The sequence below is a fragment of the Clarias gariepinus genome, chromosome 17, assembly GCF_024256425.1.
Source record: "Clarias gariepinus isolate MV-2021 ecotype Netherlands chromosome 17, CGAR_prim_01v2, whole genome shotgun sequence".
In the NCBI taxonomy this organism is placed as follows: Eukaryota; Metazoa; Chordata; class Actinopteri; order Siluriformes; family Clariidae; genus Clarias; species Clarias gariepinus.
In genome coordinates, this window is record NC_071116.1 from 19836510 (window position 1) to 19854291 (window position 17782).

General features: G+C 37.9%; 1 protein-coding gene across 8 annotated transcripts in view; it reads right to left on the reverse strand.

The window, feature by feature from the left end:
• The window catches only part of psd3l (pleckstrin and Sec7 domain containing 3, like), a 139902-nt gene that overhangs the window by 11038 nt on the left and 111082 nt on the right, over positions 1-17782 (reverse strand). For all 8 annotated transcript variants that reach the window (XM_053515913.1, XM_053515912.1, XM_053515914.1 and 5 more), the window contains 5 exons: positions 16224-16267; positions 9651-9838; positions 6592-6662; positions 2554-2711; positions 1816-1960 (listed from right to left, as the gene is read on the reverse strand). In XM_053515913.1, coding sequence (XP_053371888.1) covers positions 1816-1960; positions 2554-2711; positions 6592-6662; positions 9651-9838; positions 16224-16267 — 606 coding nt within the window. The remainder of the gene's footprint in view (positions 1-1815; positions 1961-2553; positions 2712-6591; positions 6663-9650; positions 9839-16223; positions 16268-17782) is intronic.

The following is a 17782-nucleotide window of genomic DNA, read 5'->3' on the forward strand; positions in this document are numbered from 1 at the left end:
TTGTCAAACTACTGCTCATGCGACTCAACCCACACGGAAAAAACCTATATAAAACATATATGTTTTAATATAGGTTTGATATAGGTTTTTAATATATGTGACATATATAAAATTGGCCGTTTTCCTATATTATATGTACATATATGTACATATATGCGTACATATATGCGTGCGTACATATATGCGTGCATATATGTACCTATAGACATATATGTGACATATATAAAATTGGCCGTTTTCCTATATTATATGTACATATATGTGTACATATATACGAGCATATATGTACCTATGTGCATATATGCACCTATATTTTTACCTAGATATTAGTAAAATTATTAAAATCCATAGCTGTTAGACAACATAAATAAAAGCCCAAAATGTAGAAATATAATTTATTTATTTTTTTAAGAACAATCAAATAGTAAAAGAACAAAAATAAGACAAAAAAACTCAACAGGAAGAAAACATATATATATTTTGAGGACCTTCTCAGCTTCGTGAGCTTTGAATTGATAGATGTGCCTGTCTGCCCTCGGGTGGCTGCCGGCCACTTCTTCAATGTAGCATCTAGAAAAGACAAAAATAATAAGACAGTATAATAATAATAAATGATTATTTATTAAAACGTTTATAAACGTATGTAAACTCCATAAGGCATTAGCTTAGCCACCGGGAAATATCATGTTTGTGCTATGCAGAAAGGCAGCATGTTAGCATGATTTACCTAAACTATGTAAATGGCATTGAAAGCCAATGTGTCACACAAGCTGACAAGAGCTAGCTGAAGTGAGGAAAATATTTACTAATATTAGTTTAATATTATCAGAATAAGAGTTATATAAGACTTAATAACTTACCCAGTGTGTCCTCCTGGATTCTCTCTTCAAAATGCTCCCGTTCGTCGTCAGGGCCACACAGTCTTCTTCTGAGGTAAATGTAAACTCCTCCCACTTTCCAGAACATTCTGAAGAGTTTCCTTGTCCGGGGGCGTGGCCTAGTATGTAAATTAGCCGGACTGATTTCCGTGTGATTGGCGTGTGGGCGTGTCCTGCCTCGGGTCATTAGCAGATAATGCGACAGAAATTCTAAAATGTGTTTTTTATTTAGTTAGTTCTTAGTTATTGCCTTGATAATAGAAAATATGAGCGCATCATGTATGACAGTTGATAAAGTGAGATATGAGCTAAAATGACCAGATCCTGCCATGAGCTATATAGGAGACATATCTTGTATGTACATATAGGGCTTATATGTGGATATAAAGAAGCAATACAGGAGACCTATATGGCCTGTATATGCACATATATGCACCTCAATTTTGCCTATATGCAGCATATATATTATCATATATATGCATATATACTGCATATAGGCTTCATGTATGCGCATATATCCCCATATAGGTGAGGATAAATGCGCATATATACTGCATATAGGTGAAGATATATGCGCATATATCCTCATATAGGTCAGGATATATGTGCATATATACTGCATATAGGTGAAGATATATGTGCATATATCCTCATATAGGTGAGGATATATGTGCATATATACTGCATATAGGTTTCATATATGCGCATATATCCTCATATAGGTTCTTTCCATGTGGGAAAGGACAAGTGCTATCTTCCCTCTTCCACATACATGGGCTCACAAACTCAAAAAACTGACAGTGCAGTAAGAGTACACTCTCTCTCCCACAGAAAGAGCATGACCAATTTAGCTTGCTTTGACTCTCAGTCATGGATAGCTTCAAACCTAATACTTGATCTTTAGACATGCTTGCATTTGTGTTAATTATGATTTCACCTGTGACATCCTGGTGGCGGTGGCTGGCAGCAGCGGGCGGCTGAATTTTTTCTGCGATCCGATGGCAGCGGGGAAAGAGGGAGCGGAAAACATGGCAGCCGCCGAGTTAATGACTCTGATCCAGGACTCCATTTCCTCAGGGCTCCTGTGGAAAAAACGGACGACACTGAGCACTTTTTATACGGTGAACCAGTGTTTAAAAGGCTGCCTTAAGTGATTTAGAATTCATCTGATTAAGTTTCACAAAGTGATAATGGTCTAAGGTACATTTTTTGCTGCAAAGTAGCCTAGAACATTTTTTATGCGTCACATATGCTGACCGTTTCAGAAATGCAATGCAATTGGAGATATCGATAAGTGGGAAACGTGCAGAAATGTCACCTCACCACGTCCCCATTAAGGTGCTGCAGTGCTTTACTACTGTCACAGAGTGAAGTCCTCTAATTAACGCATTTAAAAAATGGTCCCTGGGGAAAGCCCCAGTCTATTTTTATTGATTAGGCCCTTTATTTAGTTTGCCATGAATACTAAGGCAAGGAGCAGAAAGAGGGGGAAAAAGAGAAGGAACAGACTAAGAAGGAAGATAAATGTGTTTTCACTAAGAAGCCAAGCATGAAATTAGATTTTAGTTCCAGGGGAGGTTTCTGTTCTCCCCCCGGTCTCCATTGTGGTCCTTTGAGTGATGACATTTCTGTCTCCTATAAGCTGTGCATTTCCTGGACGGTCAGCAACTCTTACTGGGCTTGAAAGAGGAAGACTCTCCAGTCGGCTGTCTTCAGTTTGAGTACGTTGGGCTTTTTCTCATAGTCTACAGCCTTTATGGCCAGGGCATGATGCACGCTGATGGCGTTCTTCAGGTCCTCCTCAGACAGGGCCTTCTCAGGTTTGTACTCATCCTGCACGACAACAGGACAGAAAAAAATATATATTACGTTTAAAACATACATATATACTGTATATACATACACACCAGCATACATGATTTGTTGCTATAAATGCAGTTCTTGGGAAGGTCACAGAAAAAGAATTTATAGAAACTTTTAAAAGATTCTCTCCTACACACACACACAGACACGGTAATAAACAACTGTGCTAAACCCAAGTAATAATTTGTGTTACTGCTCAACAACGCATTTAGACTCTAAAAATACAGTTAGAGTCAGCGTGAACAAACTTCATTGTGTGCATGATAGAATTTTTCAGACCAGACTGAGGTAAATAACTGAGTAGGAGGTGCTGGCAGACTTGTGGCTATACTGAGAAGAAGCGTAAAACTAGGTCAGCAAAGGTGCAGGAGGAGCTGGATGATAAACTCGGCCGTGGTGACATGTGTGGCGAATGGTAAACAGCATCGACTCGCATTCAGTCCGTCAGATGTGATGTCAAGGTTATCACTTTTCATATTCCAGGGCTGCCACTCCTCACATGAAAAGTTCAGCTGTTCTTAGATGCTTGCAGCTTTAATGGGCTTAATGGGCAACATTTTTACTGCAGGTTTGTGCTTCCAGCGTCTCGGAGGAGGCTTCAAGTAGCATTTGGAGAAAGAGGATGGAGTGGGCAAGTGAATTTACTTAATTTAATATTTATTAAAGAATGTAATATATTCAGGAATTTTTAAATAGAAAGCCTAATACCCAAAGCAATGGATCTGACAGTCCAGCTAGACAGAGACGTATATAGGTAAAAAAAATATAAATAAATAAATTGGTATGCATGTAATAAATCTAATAGATGGATAGAAAGACAGACAGGCATACATGTAAATAATGTATCACTAGAAAGACTATAAGGAAGTGTATAACTAGATAGCTAGATAGAGTGGTGGAACATTGTTTTTAGACATTTGGAGATGAGAAGGATTATAAAAATAACCCTATTAGTCTAAGCAAGTCTTAATGAAAATATACACTTTTATTTAAGCCAGCCTTCAAATCCACACCAAATGTACAGCAACCACAAAATACTGGAACTCATAGAGGTTCCATTATTACCCGATAATGCTCATTCGGTACCACAATGCCCATATGTGAGCTTGGTAGAAGGGGGGAAAACATTAAACCAAGCAGTACATTAAATGTCCATCATAAGGAGCACTATAAATACATATTTACATATTCCTCAGCCAAATAAAATAACGTGTTCATATCAGAAGACGAAAGCAGCTCATGCTGTGTTAATTTACAGCTACTCCGATGCAACAGGTTACTGTTACAACAGGCATTTTATTATGATTCTTGCCTGAAAAGAACTACGAGTGTGAATGCAAAAATACATACGAAGGGTAAATTATGCTCATCAATTAAACTTAAAGCTTCAACAAAACTTACGCAACGGCAAGCCTGAATAACTACCATTCCTAAAAAACAGTAAAAGATAAGAAAAACTTCCGTCTAGATTTTAGTCTAGATTTTATTTGACATTATTAGACATTTGACAGCAAGGGCAAAACAGACAAGCATGTTTCTTCAGTCCATATTTCATATCCCAGATTTTTCAGAGCTCAAAGTGTTTAAAGTCTGCAGTGGGCAAAAAAAAAAAAAAAAAAACCCTCTCAAGTAAATTTGAGCATCCTTGCATGTTATTTTGGATAATCTGAATGGACTCAGACCGAGACTTAATCCATTTCTGAATATGCTTAATATACTCACCGCGTAATACTGAAGCAAGTCTGCAACTCTACACACGGCCCACATTGGCTGAGCGACTAAGTGAATGTGTCAGGTTCTGATAAGTGCGAGTCAAGACTGTTGAGACTCATCAGCTCCACATGAAAGTCGAAGGTCTGTTTTATATTCGAATTTCATTGTGTACTTCAATGTGTACTGCTGATGAGCCATGAAGATTCATTCAACATGATAGCCACTCATCAGTTAATATATCAGGCACGCTGTTCGGTGATGGGAAAAGCTGCGGCTCGGGATGAAATCAGGGAGGGAACGTAGACATGCATCATTCTTGTTTCCTAGCAATGCGCTTCTGTAGCTGAACCTACGTGAACTTCTGCTGCGCTAATGTCTGGAAGGTTGCTACTGTAGTTTTAAACCCAGCACTGTCTCAAAGCCACTGTTGAGGTTTTATTACATGCATACAAGCTGATTTTGGATTGAAATATTGTATTGCATTTGCTTGTCTTGGAGTATTTTTTACAGTTTGTTCTAAGAGTATTCTGTATTAATAAACTATTATATCTGCGGGCAAGATAATAACCAGCTTTATCAACTGTCCATCAGCAGCTGCTATCAGAAAAGTGACAGCACAGATTGCTAGGAAACAGAGAGCACTTTGTTTTTGGTGTTGCTGTTTTATCCTGGTTGACTAAAAGCCATCTCTCTCATAGGTACCAAAAATTGTAAACATAGTAAACATAGTTACAAACATTAAGCATATTATTTAAGAAATCGTTTTTCAATCCCAAAACTGACATCACTTCCTGTGACCCACTTCCCTAAAGTATGACAAATGTAAAGAAGCATACGATGATCTCGTTGTGCAAAGCCTACGCACACCTCCAGCAATGTACAGTACTGTATATACAGCCTGTGACTGACACATCCCTGCAAAGGACATACTGTTCTTCACATACTGTTGGGTGTAAAATTATTCATCCCCTATGGATTGTAGCTGGAGGAAAATGAGAAAGTCTGCCAAGCCCTCTTCGTCTCAAGAGCATGAAAATGATTAATTTATTTGTTTATTTATTGAAACTGTGATAAGCTGAGCTCAGTCTATAGATAATCCATGTAATATTAAGAACTGCAACACAGACAAGCCGTACCCTATCTAAATTGCTGTAGTATTGGGATGGATAAATAATGAACTTCTTAGGAGTGTTTTATTTTAAATATTTTTTTCCTGAAAGCAAACCCTGAGTGTTTTGGTTCCTTAAATAACCCCCATACCTGCCATATTGTTTGGATTTATTTCTTAATCTGGTTGCATATAGGCAGTGGTAGCTCAAGGCACTGAATTATCAATCAGAAGGTGGCCGGTTCAGGCCCCAGCTCCGCCAGGTTCCCACTGTTGATCCCTTGAGCAAGGCACTTAACCCTATCTGCTCCAGGGGTGCAGTATTATGGCTGACCCTATGCGCCGACCCCAGTTCTACTGGGGAAAAGAACTTAATTGTGCAGTAATGATTATGTAAAAAAAAAAATAAAGACTGGATTATTCAAATGACGGTGGCTAAATGTTAAAAATAAGAAGCTTAAAAAGCTGCAGAAATGTTAAAGGTAGTTACAAAGCCAAGTAACACACAGTAACATAGTTTTGATTCCCTTTATACATTGCCTTAGGAACAGGCAAAAGATACCAGATCACCTTCGTTCTTCAGTTCAGTTTACAGCTAATAATTTGGGAACATGCAAATGACTGCGGAAAAACATTCACACTAAATATGAAGCACCGTGTTGCCTGTTGTTAATAGAGAAATTATCTATAATGGAAAGCATGAAACATGAATTTAAATGACTCTAAAAGCACCTGTAATTTAAAACAAATGATGAAGCGTGATAGATGTAACGCAGGTCGTGCCGCAAGCAAATTAATGAAGTACGAGTAAGTGTTGTATATTTGACTACGTTATATAGCTGAATGTGACTGATGATCAAGGCAATGTACCTCAACCGCAACCGAGAATTTTAACCTCGGCTGCTTTGAACACTCACAGAGGTTAATGGAATATTAAAATATATGTATATATTTGCAATCAGGTAGTATAATCACATCATTTAAATGTCAACTTACAGTAAAAACAGGGAAGTGTATAGTGGAAAGTACCTTCTGTAAATACAGGACCATGCCTTTGAGAACCGCATAAAAGGTCTTCCAGCCTCTCTTTCCTCTAGGGGCTAGAAAAAGGTGAACAAGAAGGATGTGTAAACCATGTGAACATGAAAGGAAGAGGATTCAGCTTGTACTGTATATGGGGAAGGAAACAGTCACACTCTGGACTACGTGAATAACTGGTAATTTTTTTATTTATTTTTTTTTATTTTAATTTTACCATCACAAGGTTATTTATAAGCCAGGGATTTAGGAGGTTTTCTTTTTGATTAGTCACGTCGCATGACCGGATGATCCGAGTGCAAGAACAGCACACATAAGCCCTGCTGTTTTTATCCTGACTATAATGGAGCTCCCTGTTCACAGGGGAGGAATTGACCTTGCTCTCATACGGTATTCCGGAGATGGCGCGAAAATGCTGCACTCGCCCTGGTATCGCTAACTAATCTTACCGCCATCAGATTCGGAAATTTACTGGCTGTTAATCGGAGCTCGGGTTCTAACCTTGTTGTCTTTATAACTCTTTGACATCTGCAACCTGCGATGGAAAAAAAGCCGCCTATTTTTGTGCAACGCCGCAATACCGCTCTGGCGAGTGCAAGCAAGCTGGCCACCTGTTAGTGTATTGTCAGAATGATATTATGACGGTACGATATTCTGTTTAATTTTAGAACGGTATCAGGATCGAGCACCGCTATCAGATTGCAGGGGGGATTACTTTCTTTGTGTACCTAAATGCCACAGTGACATTCTGCGGAGGTGGGCTTTAATCCAAAGCTATTTCAGCAGGCATAAGCTCAACACCATCAAGTCCAAATTCTTTTCTTTCCTTCGGTGTCTGCTGAAACTCATTATACGCGGGACAGACGTGGTCACGAAATACAAAGCACTAATGGTGAATGCTGTGCATTCGTGCCTGGTCATTAGCATCGCTGTATTCGACCTGCTCTTCCTCCTGCCAGCTTCTACTATGCAATAATTATTTTTATAACCTTTTTTTTTACCTTGCATTAGAGCCTGTATCTCGCAGATTATGTCACCCATTATCTTGATTTTAGGAAGCATTTTTCTCCACCACATATGTGGAAGGTAAAGGAGTTGTATTAATTCAGTTTTAGTCATTTTTAGACATTCTGATGGGTCGTTAGTGTATGTGTGCAAACAAAAAAAAAGAGGAAAAATAACAATCCCTGCTTTTTTCATCTTTGCATTGGCTGGGGTTTCAACAAACCAGTTAGATTTTCCCGCTAACGTTACTTCATATTAGTTTTATTTATATAGCGCTTCTTAAGACCAGTGTCACAAAGCGCTTTCTAAGAAAACAATCTAGAAAATAACAAAAGACAAACATACAATAAATAGTTAAACTAAGCATAAAACTTGATAATAACAATAATATTAATAATAATAATGAACTAAAACGATACATGTTAAACCTACCCAAACATACTTTAAAAAAAATGGGCTTTAGCTGGTATTTAAAAATAGCTAAATATGGGACGTTAATATATATCGTAATACATGTTAAAACAGTCACATTTAAGAAAGATTGGTTTTTAGCTGCTTTTTAATAATATTGTAAAATATGGGACCTTTAAATATATAACTTTATAGATTTGGCAGGGAATCTAAATGAGATAAAGAAGTCTTTTAGCACGTTATGGAGATGTACATGTTTGCTCAAAACAAGTTTCTCTCGTCAGTACAAGTACAAAATTATTTGATCTGAGCAAACAGTCACAGGTTTACATTAATGCATGCATAATGCATGGCTAATAAGCCATCACTTGTATTCAAAAAAGATCCCTTTTAGAGACTGCGCAGGGTGAACAACAATAATGTTCCTAAAAAGGAAGGTAGAATTGATAATATGATGGAATTTATTAAACATTTATGGACGGAATAACAATAAGTGTCAGTCAGGGCTTTAGGGTTCTTAGTAACATAAGTTGTGCATGTTTTGTCTTTTCAGTCCCCGGCACACTACACTACGACTTTAGACAGGATTTTGTATACAACACAAAATCCATCCTAATCTGTGTCAGTCAGCACAAGTTTCGGCCAGTTGGCATGTGTATGAGGAGAACAGGCTGAGAACACTCCTCCTGACATGAGTCGCAGTACATCAAATGTTTCATTTTTCAAAGCCGATTCTGGACGTAGCCATGTAGTGTATACTTGCCATACAGTTGACAGCCAATGAACATAGAGGAGGCAGAACTATGGGCCTGTGGTCCTGAAGGAACGTTGTTTCGTTTTACTGTGTATATGGTTGAAGTGACAATAAAGCCTACTTGAACTTGAATGATGCTCAGGTCTCAATTCATGCATCAATTTATTTATTTTGTAATGACGAAAAAGAAAGACCATGCATGCAAGTGTGTGCAGTGAACAAAAATGAAAAGTCCACATTAAGTTGGCATGCTCAGTTGGTCTCCTTCTGCTTCTTGGCCCAAGCAAGTCTCATCTGCTTATTGTTCTTCTGAAGTAATAGTTTCTTTGCCACAATTTGACCAAGAAGGCGTGACTCATGCAGTCTCCTCTGAACAGTGGATGTTGAAATATGTACAGTGGAACCTTGGATTGCAAGTCACTTGGTCTGCGACCTTTTTGCAAGACAAGCAACATTTTTTTGAACAAATTTTAACCTGATAAACGAGTAAGGTCTTGATCTGCGAGTACTGTAGTACATAAACACATTTACGTACACACATTACCCAAACTTTGTCTGTCGAGTGTCAAATCGTTAAGTGTATAAGTCACCGTTTTTAAGTTGAAGAAGAAATCTGTGGAAGCTAGTCGGTGTGCATAAAGTCATGAAAGCAAAAGGAGAAAAAAAAAGATGAGGGATAATTTCACCGCTTCTATTAAGCAGATGTGTCACAATTCTGAAAGTAACCATGTAAAAAGGTACATCACAAAGTATGTGTTGCTCGTTTATTAATCTGAAATGTAACAGCTGTGTTGGTACAAGTGGAATAAGAATAAAACGCCTCAGCATATAATAATAAATTATAAATGTTGTATTGTATCGTCATCAGCATTGGTCTTACTTTTCTTGCCATCCATGTCGGCATGGATTTTCCGGGCCAGAAAGCCTGCTTTGTAAACGGCAGCGTTGGGGTCATGGGCGATGTCCAGAAACGGGTTGCTGCCGCTGCTGATCCTGCTGATGCTCTTGCTGTTGTCGTTCTTGGAGTCTGTAAGCTCAGACAGCGATTTCTTCAACTCGTCCCCGTCGCTGAGAACAAAAACGTGAGACGTCAGTTACTTTTTTACTTTCAGAAATAAATGTACTTTATCCTACTGTGCTAATGATATTTCTGAAGCTAAGACACGGTCCATTTGATTTTGCTAATTTGGTAACCCACTGTGACGCACATGAATCATTTTTAAACCCTGTCTTGGTTTTAGGGTTTTTTCCCTCTGTTTAAAGTGAAGTAGGGGCTTACAATTAGCTTTTTCCTCTGGCGCATCTTTACACATGACTGAGCAACAGGCTTCAGCATCTCTTTTAATTACAGATCACCAGGGGTCAGATAATGTGTGCTTAATATAATTATGGTTAAACACATTTAATTATTCTCCTAAATGACGGTGCTGTGATGTGATGATCCTGTCTGCATAGGAACCGTATATACTCAGTGTGCTATTCTGCCCTTTATTTAAAAACAAAAACAAAAAAACAACTACCCTGCTTATGCAATAAACTATTTTTGTAATCATAATGTTGCAGAGAAGTGTAGGAGAAGACTGTCTGCTCTCCATTACGTTATACTGAAGGATAATGTTAATGTTGACTGTGTAAATTTAGATATTGGAAGTAAGGAACTAACATGATGGTCTGCAATAAGCTGCTACCGTTCTGTACATGCACACAAGGACAAAAGTACAAAAGAAAAAAAAATCCACACACAGTAAAGAATCTAGTGGAATTCCATTAATACGTATCTAAAAGCTGGTGAAAGACAGTGTAGGCTGATGTGTAGGAGGAAATCTAGCGCCTTTTTTTTTATTTAATAGACTACATAACAGTGCAGCCATTTAGCTCCCACCACCTCTCCAGCATCATCACAGTCAACACAGGTATCTCCACATATGCGTTCTGTTTTTTTTTTACTCTGCTTGACCCTTCCATTGCGCAATAACCTACTACTTCACCGGCAAATCCTCTCCGCGAAGGACAAAGTTCCCGCCGCTGCTGCTCTCCAACCCACTCCGCGAGTGTGTTATTATGGATAAAGGTACGAGACGATGCATCAGCATTTTTTGGAGCTCTGTGTGCGTTTTTATTCTTACATAAGTAAAACTTTAGTCATTTTGTTGCCTGTAAGCGAATACAAAATTATCTCTGATGATAATGATTCACCCGGGTGTGCGTTTTAAGACCCGGCCGCTTTTCCAAATAGCCGATCTCACTTAAGCATGAGAGCTGAATCGCAAGTTATACTGTACAGTTCCCAGCATCTCGTCACTAATACCAGTCACCTTGTCATCTGGAAGTCATTCCGCCTACATGGATTAATTCCTTAAGGATGCTTTTAAATCTATACAAGTTACAAGGGGTGTTCAAGTCTAACCGGGATTTGTGATCAATTTGTGAATGAACACATAAAACCGATTGACATTTACAGAGTGCTCCAGACACGGTACGGTGACGAGACTCTCAGCTGCAGTAAAACATTTTAAGGGTAAAAATGTTTTATTGCGGCTGTAAATCTGTGAATGACGATCCCGGCCAAGGTGGCTGCAGTCACTCATGCAAACATTTAGAGCGTGAAATGCAGGATGCTTGAAAAACAATGGATAACTTGTGACCAACTTGTGGAAGAAAATGAATCTGTCTGGGGGACCTGTACACACACACCTTGCACATTACAGGAACTCGGCTGAAAGTTATTGCCCTTTGCAATGTACAATCTTGACCTCACTTTAAGCCATTTCCACCTGTTTGGGCCTTTAAAGGAGTTCCTGGGGGGCCAGGGTTTCAGGAGGTTGTCCCATCATGGCTTCGGTGACGGAAATGTTCTACCTTGATGGTATACAAACACTAGGAAAATGCTGGGACAAGTTCATGAGTGTAGCAGGAGCTTACGGGTATATAAAGAAATAAAGCAACATTTACCCTTATAACTGTTTTCTGAAATTGTGCACAATCAAAAGTTCCGGTTTAATCTAGATGCTCCTCATATTTCCAAACCCAACCATGTGTTCTATAATAAAAAAAAAACTCCAAATAGCCTTTTCTCGGAGATTAAGTTTGCAAAACATGATATAAAACTAAACCGAAGCACCACTGTAGGCACTGACACCGGCTAAACAATCTTAGGAAAAAATGGCATAAAAGAAATAAATATGTCTTCAGTTTAAACGAATGCCAAAACAAGCATAATATGATTCCCTAAATTTTTTGAACAGATTTTTAGGGTTAATTTTTTTTTTTTTTTTGTAATAAATGCAATACAGGAGGACTTAAAAATTAGTAGTGTTATCATTAATAGTGTTATTAAATTTGCATCATTACATGTACTGTAAGGATGTTTAAAGACACATTGTCTTAAATCTTAAACCTGAAAAAACATTCCCTTCATTTAGAGAGAAAAAGTTGAAAATTGAATTTATGGCCAAAAACAAAACAAAAAACACACAAGTAATACATTTATGTATTAAATGTGTGAAACATGCTGACATTATTTCGAATAAGGTACATAATCAGTGACTACAGTTTCTCTCTCTAGAGTTCTGCCAGTGCAGTGTGACCATACGGGGCGATTCAGCCCTAACTGGTTGTGCCACGGATCTGTGCCTTTCCACTGCCACACAAATCGGGCAGCTTTTATGGGCGCGGGTTCAGCAGTCGAACTGCATCAGGAATCAGGTGATAAATTGCTGTACTTGGGTTGGGCTGGGATACGGCCTACAGTATGTGACCATTCAATGCGGCAGCTGTTACTACAGCAGAGAAATCACAAGGAGAGTAAGAACATTGCAATGACTTCTACTTCTGTATTTAGGAATTGTGCTGGGAAATTAGAAACAAAAAAAGAAGGAAAAAAGGGGGGAAAAAGAAGCTAAAAAAAGTGTTTGACAAAAAACAAACATACGGGATGTAATTGTATTTTTTTGTGAAGTATGTATATTTAAGAAGGATAAAAAAGCCTGTATGGGTAAATGTATGGAAGAGAAATGTCATGACGTAATGTTCGGCATCTCAGCAGGTTTACAGTAGCAGGTAAAAACCTCCTCAGTCGCTCTGCAGCAGGCCAACAGACAGCATGTACACGCACACACACACACTTATTAAAGTGATGCTGCTGTCTGTGAGAACAGTGTCACCAGATGCTTCAGTCTGAGCCAAGGTTAGCTCAACGTCAGCGTGCACCTCTGACTCAAAGTTAAAATCCCTTTGATTAAGGGGGAAAAAGAAAAGGAGAAAAAAAACAACCCAACCTTAACCCTAACACCTGCTCATACCCACTGTAACTAAAACACATTGTATCTGTTGTGCGTGTGAATAAGACTGGAAACAAACAAAAAAAAACTTTAATCGTCTTTTAATCAAAGTGCTTACTTTAATTTATAAATAAAAAGTAATTTATGTGGAAAATGACTTTTTAGGGAACTTCCTTTGATCTTACAGTGCATGTCAGCTTAAGTTAACCTGACCTTGGAAGAATTCTGCCTGCTCACGTTTTCCTTCAAAGGATAAAACTTGGCAGAGATAAAAAACGGGTCGAAATACACGATGTGCTGCTGCCAGTTTCCTGACCAAATTCCAACCAAACTATCATCCCGTAGGTCCTGGCTGTTGAAAGCTTTCTGCAAAAACTACTGTAGGATGTGCGCAAGGCTATTAGGCGAGATCTGTTAAAATCGTCACCGATGTACCCGAGGTGCACTTTGAGCTCTGCATCCCTACACGACTAGATAATAGTGTCATATACAGAGAAATGAGCGAGAGAAAGGTATAAATAATGTGCAGATGGCCCACAGGCAGAGAGACTCTTTAAATCCCGACGTTCTGGCCGTGCATGGCATCTACAGGCTATAATTTTGTAGATTACCTATGCTACAATGGAGCGGACTCACATTATCATTGTTATCAAGACGACAGCTTCATTCTAATGTGATGTTTTTTTGCTGATGTTAATTACGGCTCTTGTCTCGACCGTCACCAATCCGATCGTTTGCCTCGGAACGTATGTGCGCACACATCCGTCTAGATCTTTCTACTGTAAATAGCCAACAGTAACTAGTACACTAAATCAAATGGTTGTAAAGTCTTAATGTTTTACACATTAAGACTTTAAATTAAATTTATTGACTATTTGTCTTGACTAACACATAATACGTCTGGATTCGCTAAGGATTTAAGCACAACTGGAGTCAAACCAAAATTTGAATAGGTTAAAAAAAACTGTATTTTTTGCATACAGACAAATACATTCCAGCATCGGGGTCTATGTGCATGGAGTTCGCATGTTCTCTCCGTGCTTGGTGGGTTTCCTCCAAGCCAAAAGCATGCAGATTATGTGTTGTGTGGTAATATGGAACATAAAAAATATGTTCAGTATTGTTGGCATCTAGTATGGAGCTTCTTGTACTATACCATACCAGTAGTATGTACGAACATACCTAATATGGTACGGTAAGACTAAATATACCATATTAAACACATGCTAAACTTTTGGTAGTCACTGTGGTGCCGACCATGAAGTGCTAGGGATGGCAATCACCGACTCCACCTGATACAAGATTATCACAATACCTAGGTGCTGATTTGATCTGTATTGTGAAGTAATATAATTTTATAAATATCCAGATTCAAAAGTATTATTTTGGGGGATTTTGTTACAATTTTAAACAATCTTGGTAAACAATTTGCTACTAACACACAGGATGCTATGCCGCCTGCCAATGTGTAAATAGTTAAGAGTGCACCACCTGTAGGATTAAAGAGGAACGGCAATTTTTGACCACCTCGAATGCAAATGTATAAATTTAAAATATAATAATAATAATAATAAATTATTTTTGAGTAATCAATTGTAACAAGCAAAATGTTAAAGTATATATGTTCAGATCCCCAAACCATCCCTAGCAGAAGTAAAATTGACCATGTTCTCAAGGGTCTGAAGGATGGCTCTCTGCCCTGTCAATCACAGCTATAGGTATGAGGTCATGTATGGGCTACAGGGTACAGAGTGCCCTCAGTGTGCTACACTGCTCTGTAAGGAGGTAGGCTAGAAAGTTGCAGCTGGCCAACTTCACTGAGAGAAGAACGTGTTCGCCATCACCCTGCCCGGTTAGTGTGGGGGAGCGGACTGGCAAGACTGACTGCAGGTAACTCTAAATGAACTTCTCCTTTGCAGCACAGGTAAGTTTTGGTCCTGCTTTCCTGGAATGGTCTTCATGAGAGACAGTTTCATCACGGTGCTTGATGGGTTTTGCAAATGTACTTAAAAATACTGTTCTTGCAAGAACTATTACAGAACAGCTGAGCTTTGTGTCTTAAAATAATACTCAATTACCTAATGCCATATGTGTCATTTCATAATTTTGAAATCCCTAATATTGTTCTAGAATGTAGAAAATGTATCACTAAACAACAACAAAAAAGATTAAATTACAGTAGATTAAATAAAAACTTGAATTGTCTGTAATGACAAAGAAAAAAAAAACAGGTTTCTATATTTTCTATGTTTGTACAGATAAACAGTTTTTTTTTTATAGTTTATATTTTGTTCTTATTTCTATAGCCTTAGTTTTTCTATATGTTATTTCTTATTGATGACTTTTTAAGGTTACGGGAGGTCGTATAAGCATTATACTGCATATCGTACTGCGTGTGACTGTATGTGACAAATTAAATTTCAATTTGATTTCAATTTGATTTAATGCTTATACTACTACTATTGTTGTAGTTGATGTTATTAGTATTAATATTACTTAAAACATTTTAAATACTGTAATAATTTGTAATATAATAAGCTGCCACAATAAAAAAAAAATAAAATAAAAAAAATTCTAAAAATGAATAAATAACTGCAGGATTTCCAGAACTGTGCAAACCCGGGAACATTTCATTATCACTCTCTCTCTAAAAAACCACAATGACAATTTTTGTTAATCATCTCTATATATTTCTAAACATTTTAAAATCTTAGTTCAAGTATATAAAATTAATCATGGAACATCTACTGTAACACTGCATGATGCTTTTAAATGTACACACAAATTTATGTAACAATGTTGACTGAGACATGTTTGTATTTTATTTATAATAATAATAATAATAATAATAATAATAATAATAATAACAATCATAATTTGTTATAAAACAAAAAATAATTTAGCTATGAAATTCTTATTAGATTTAAATTCTAATCTATTCTTCTTCATCACATGACCATTAGAGCCTTCCTGATACTTGTTATTCTTTCATTATTTAAAGAAAAGTCATCCTTGGCAAACTGCTGTGACATCATAAGAATAAAATACTCCAGCACTATACCAGCAAAGCCTGTTGTGTTTTTTTTCTTACATTTCTAGTCATATCATAAATGCAGTGTAAATAAATAAATAAATAAATGAATGAATGAATGAATAAATAAACAGATACGTACATTGCCCATTCCAGCTTCTCGTTTTTGATTGAGTTGTACAATGCCTGCAGGGAAACAAAGGGAGAGAGAGACGGAAATCAGTATGACATTTAACACAGCTGCTCATATTATTTACTATTTGACTGTTCACAGATTGGCTGTGTGCCTTTTCACATTTTCTCACGCGTACGAAGTGTTTAATGATTTACCCGAGAGAGAACGGTATTTCGGTTCCACTGAACAAAGGCTGGGGATTACGTGTGCTACGCGGCTGCATACGTTTCTCGCCCCCTGCCATTAACAGATCGCTCCAGCCGTGAAGTGTGATGCTCAGGGTGTTCTCGTCTCGCGGCTTCCTCACCCACTTCCTTTTTGAATCATGAGTCCGGTGTCTCTCCAGTGAACCTCTTTCGGTTCTTTGTTGTGGGCTCGCAAAGTGAAGACGTGCACAGGCTCGAACCTCACAACACGGTGTTGTGTAACTGTACCAAAATAGTGAGCTATATTTGAGCTACGCAGGAGCATCTAGTGACTTTAAATCTAATTGTGGCAATGCATCCACCCTGCCAGTGCACTTATGATGACCGCGGAGATTCGTTCTCTGTTACACTGGTGCATGAAGAGTTTGACATAATTCGGATATCATTTTTTTTGTTTCCATTTTGAAGGACACTACCATCCTCGGTCCATTTGCGAGCCATAAATTGAGACCCGTCCATTCTGATGTAGCTGATGTACAGTATTAATGCTTTGTGAGCACTGAGGAGAAAAAGCAACACCTATGGAATACCCCAAACTTGTGTTTTTTTTATTTGTATTCGAAGGAGTGCTTCTCGATCAAGTATATTGTCCACCAGCAAGCCTGCTAATCAAAAGCCTATTTCTACTAACAATGAACCCCTCAGCAATAAATCCCTTAGCCGGGCCTGACTGATGGCACACAGATAGCAACAAAATAAAATCCCTCTGGCTTTGTAAACTCATCCCCAGCCATTAACAAAAGGTGCATTATGGGAAGACACTGTCTCTCAGTCACTAAAACCGCAACATACGAAAACTTGAAAATAACAACCATGTCCTAAATGATGTCCTACCCCATATTTCCCTCTTAAAATAACCGAAAATCAGACGCTTCTTAATTAGCACACTACATAGGGAAAAGTTGCGATTTAAGACACAGCCTCATTGGAATTAATCTTATAGTTTGTTTTGGTGATTATTAATATGGCTGATGTTTTAAAAAGAATTTCGTGTGATTTACTACGCTTAGTTCTAGACCTACCGTGTATCTAATACTGATTATTATTTTATTTGTTCATACTATAGATTCAGCAAGTGGAAACTGCAGTCCCATGTTTTGGATTTTAAACTGCTGAAAAACTGTAGGTAATGTCCTGAAAAGTTGGGCAAGATCAAGTATTTATATTACTAAGAACTCTATGACTGATGAGATGTTTCTTCCTTTCTTTTCTCCTGAACATTTCCACCCGTCACTATGGGAAAGCATTCACATGCTTCCTCTGACTGTATATACATCACTGCAACCAACTGCTGCTCACACACCGTAAGGAGTGGCGTAA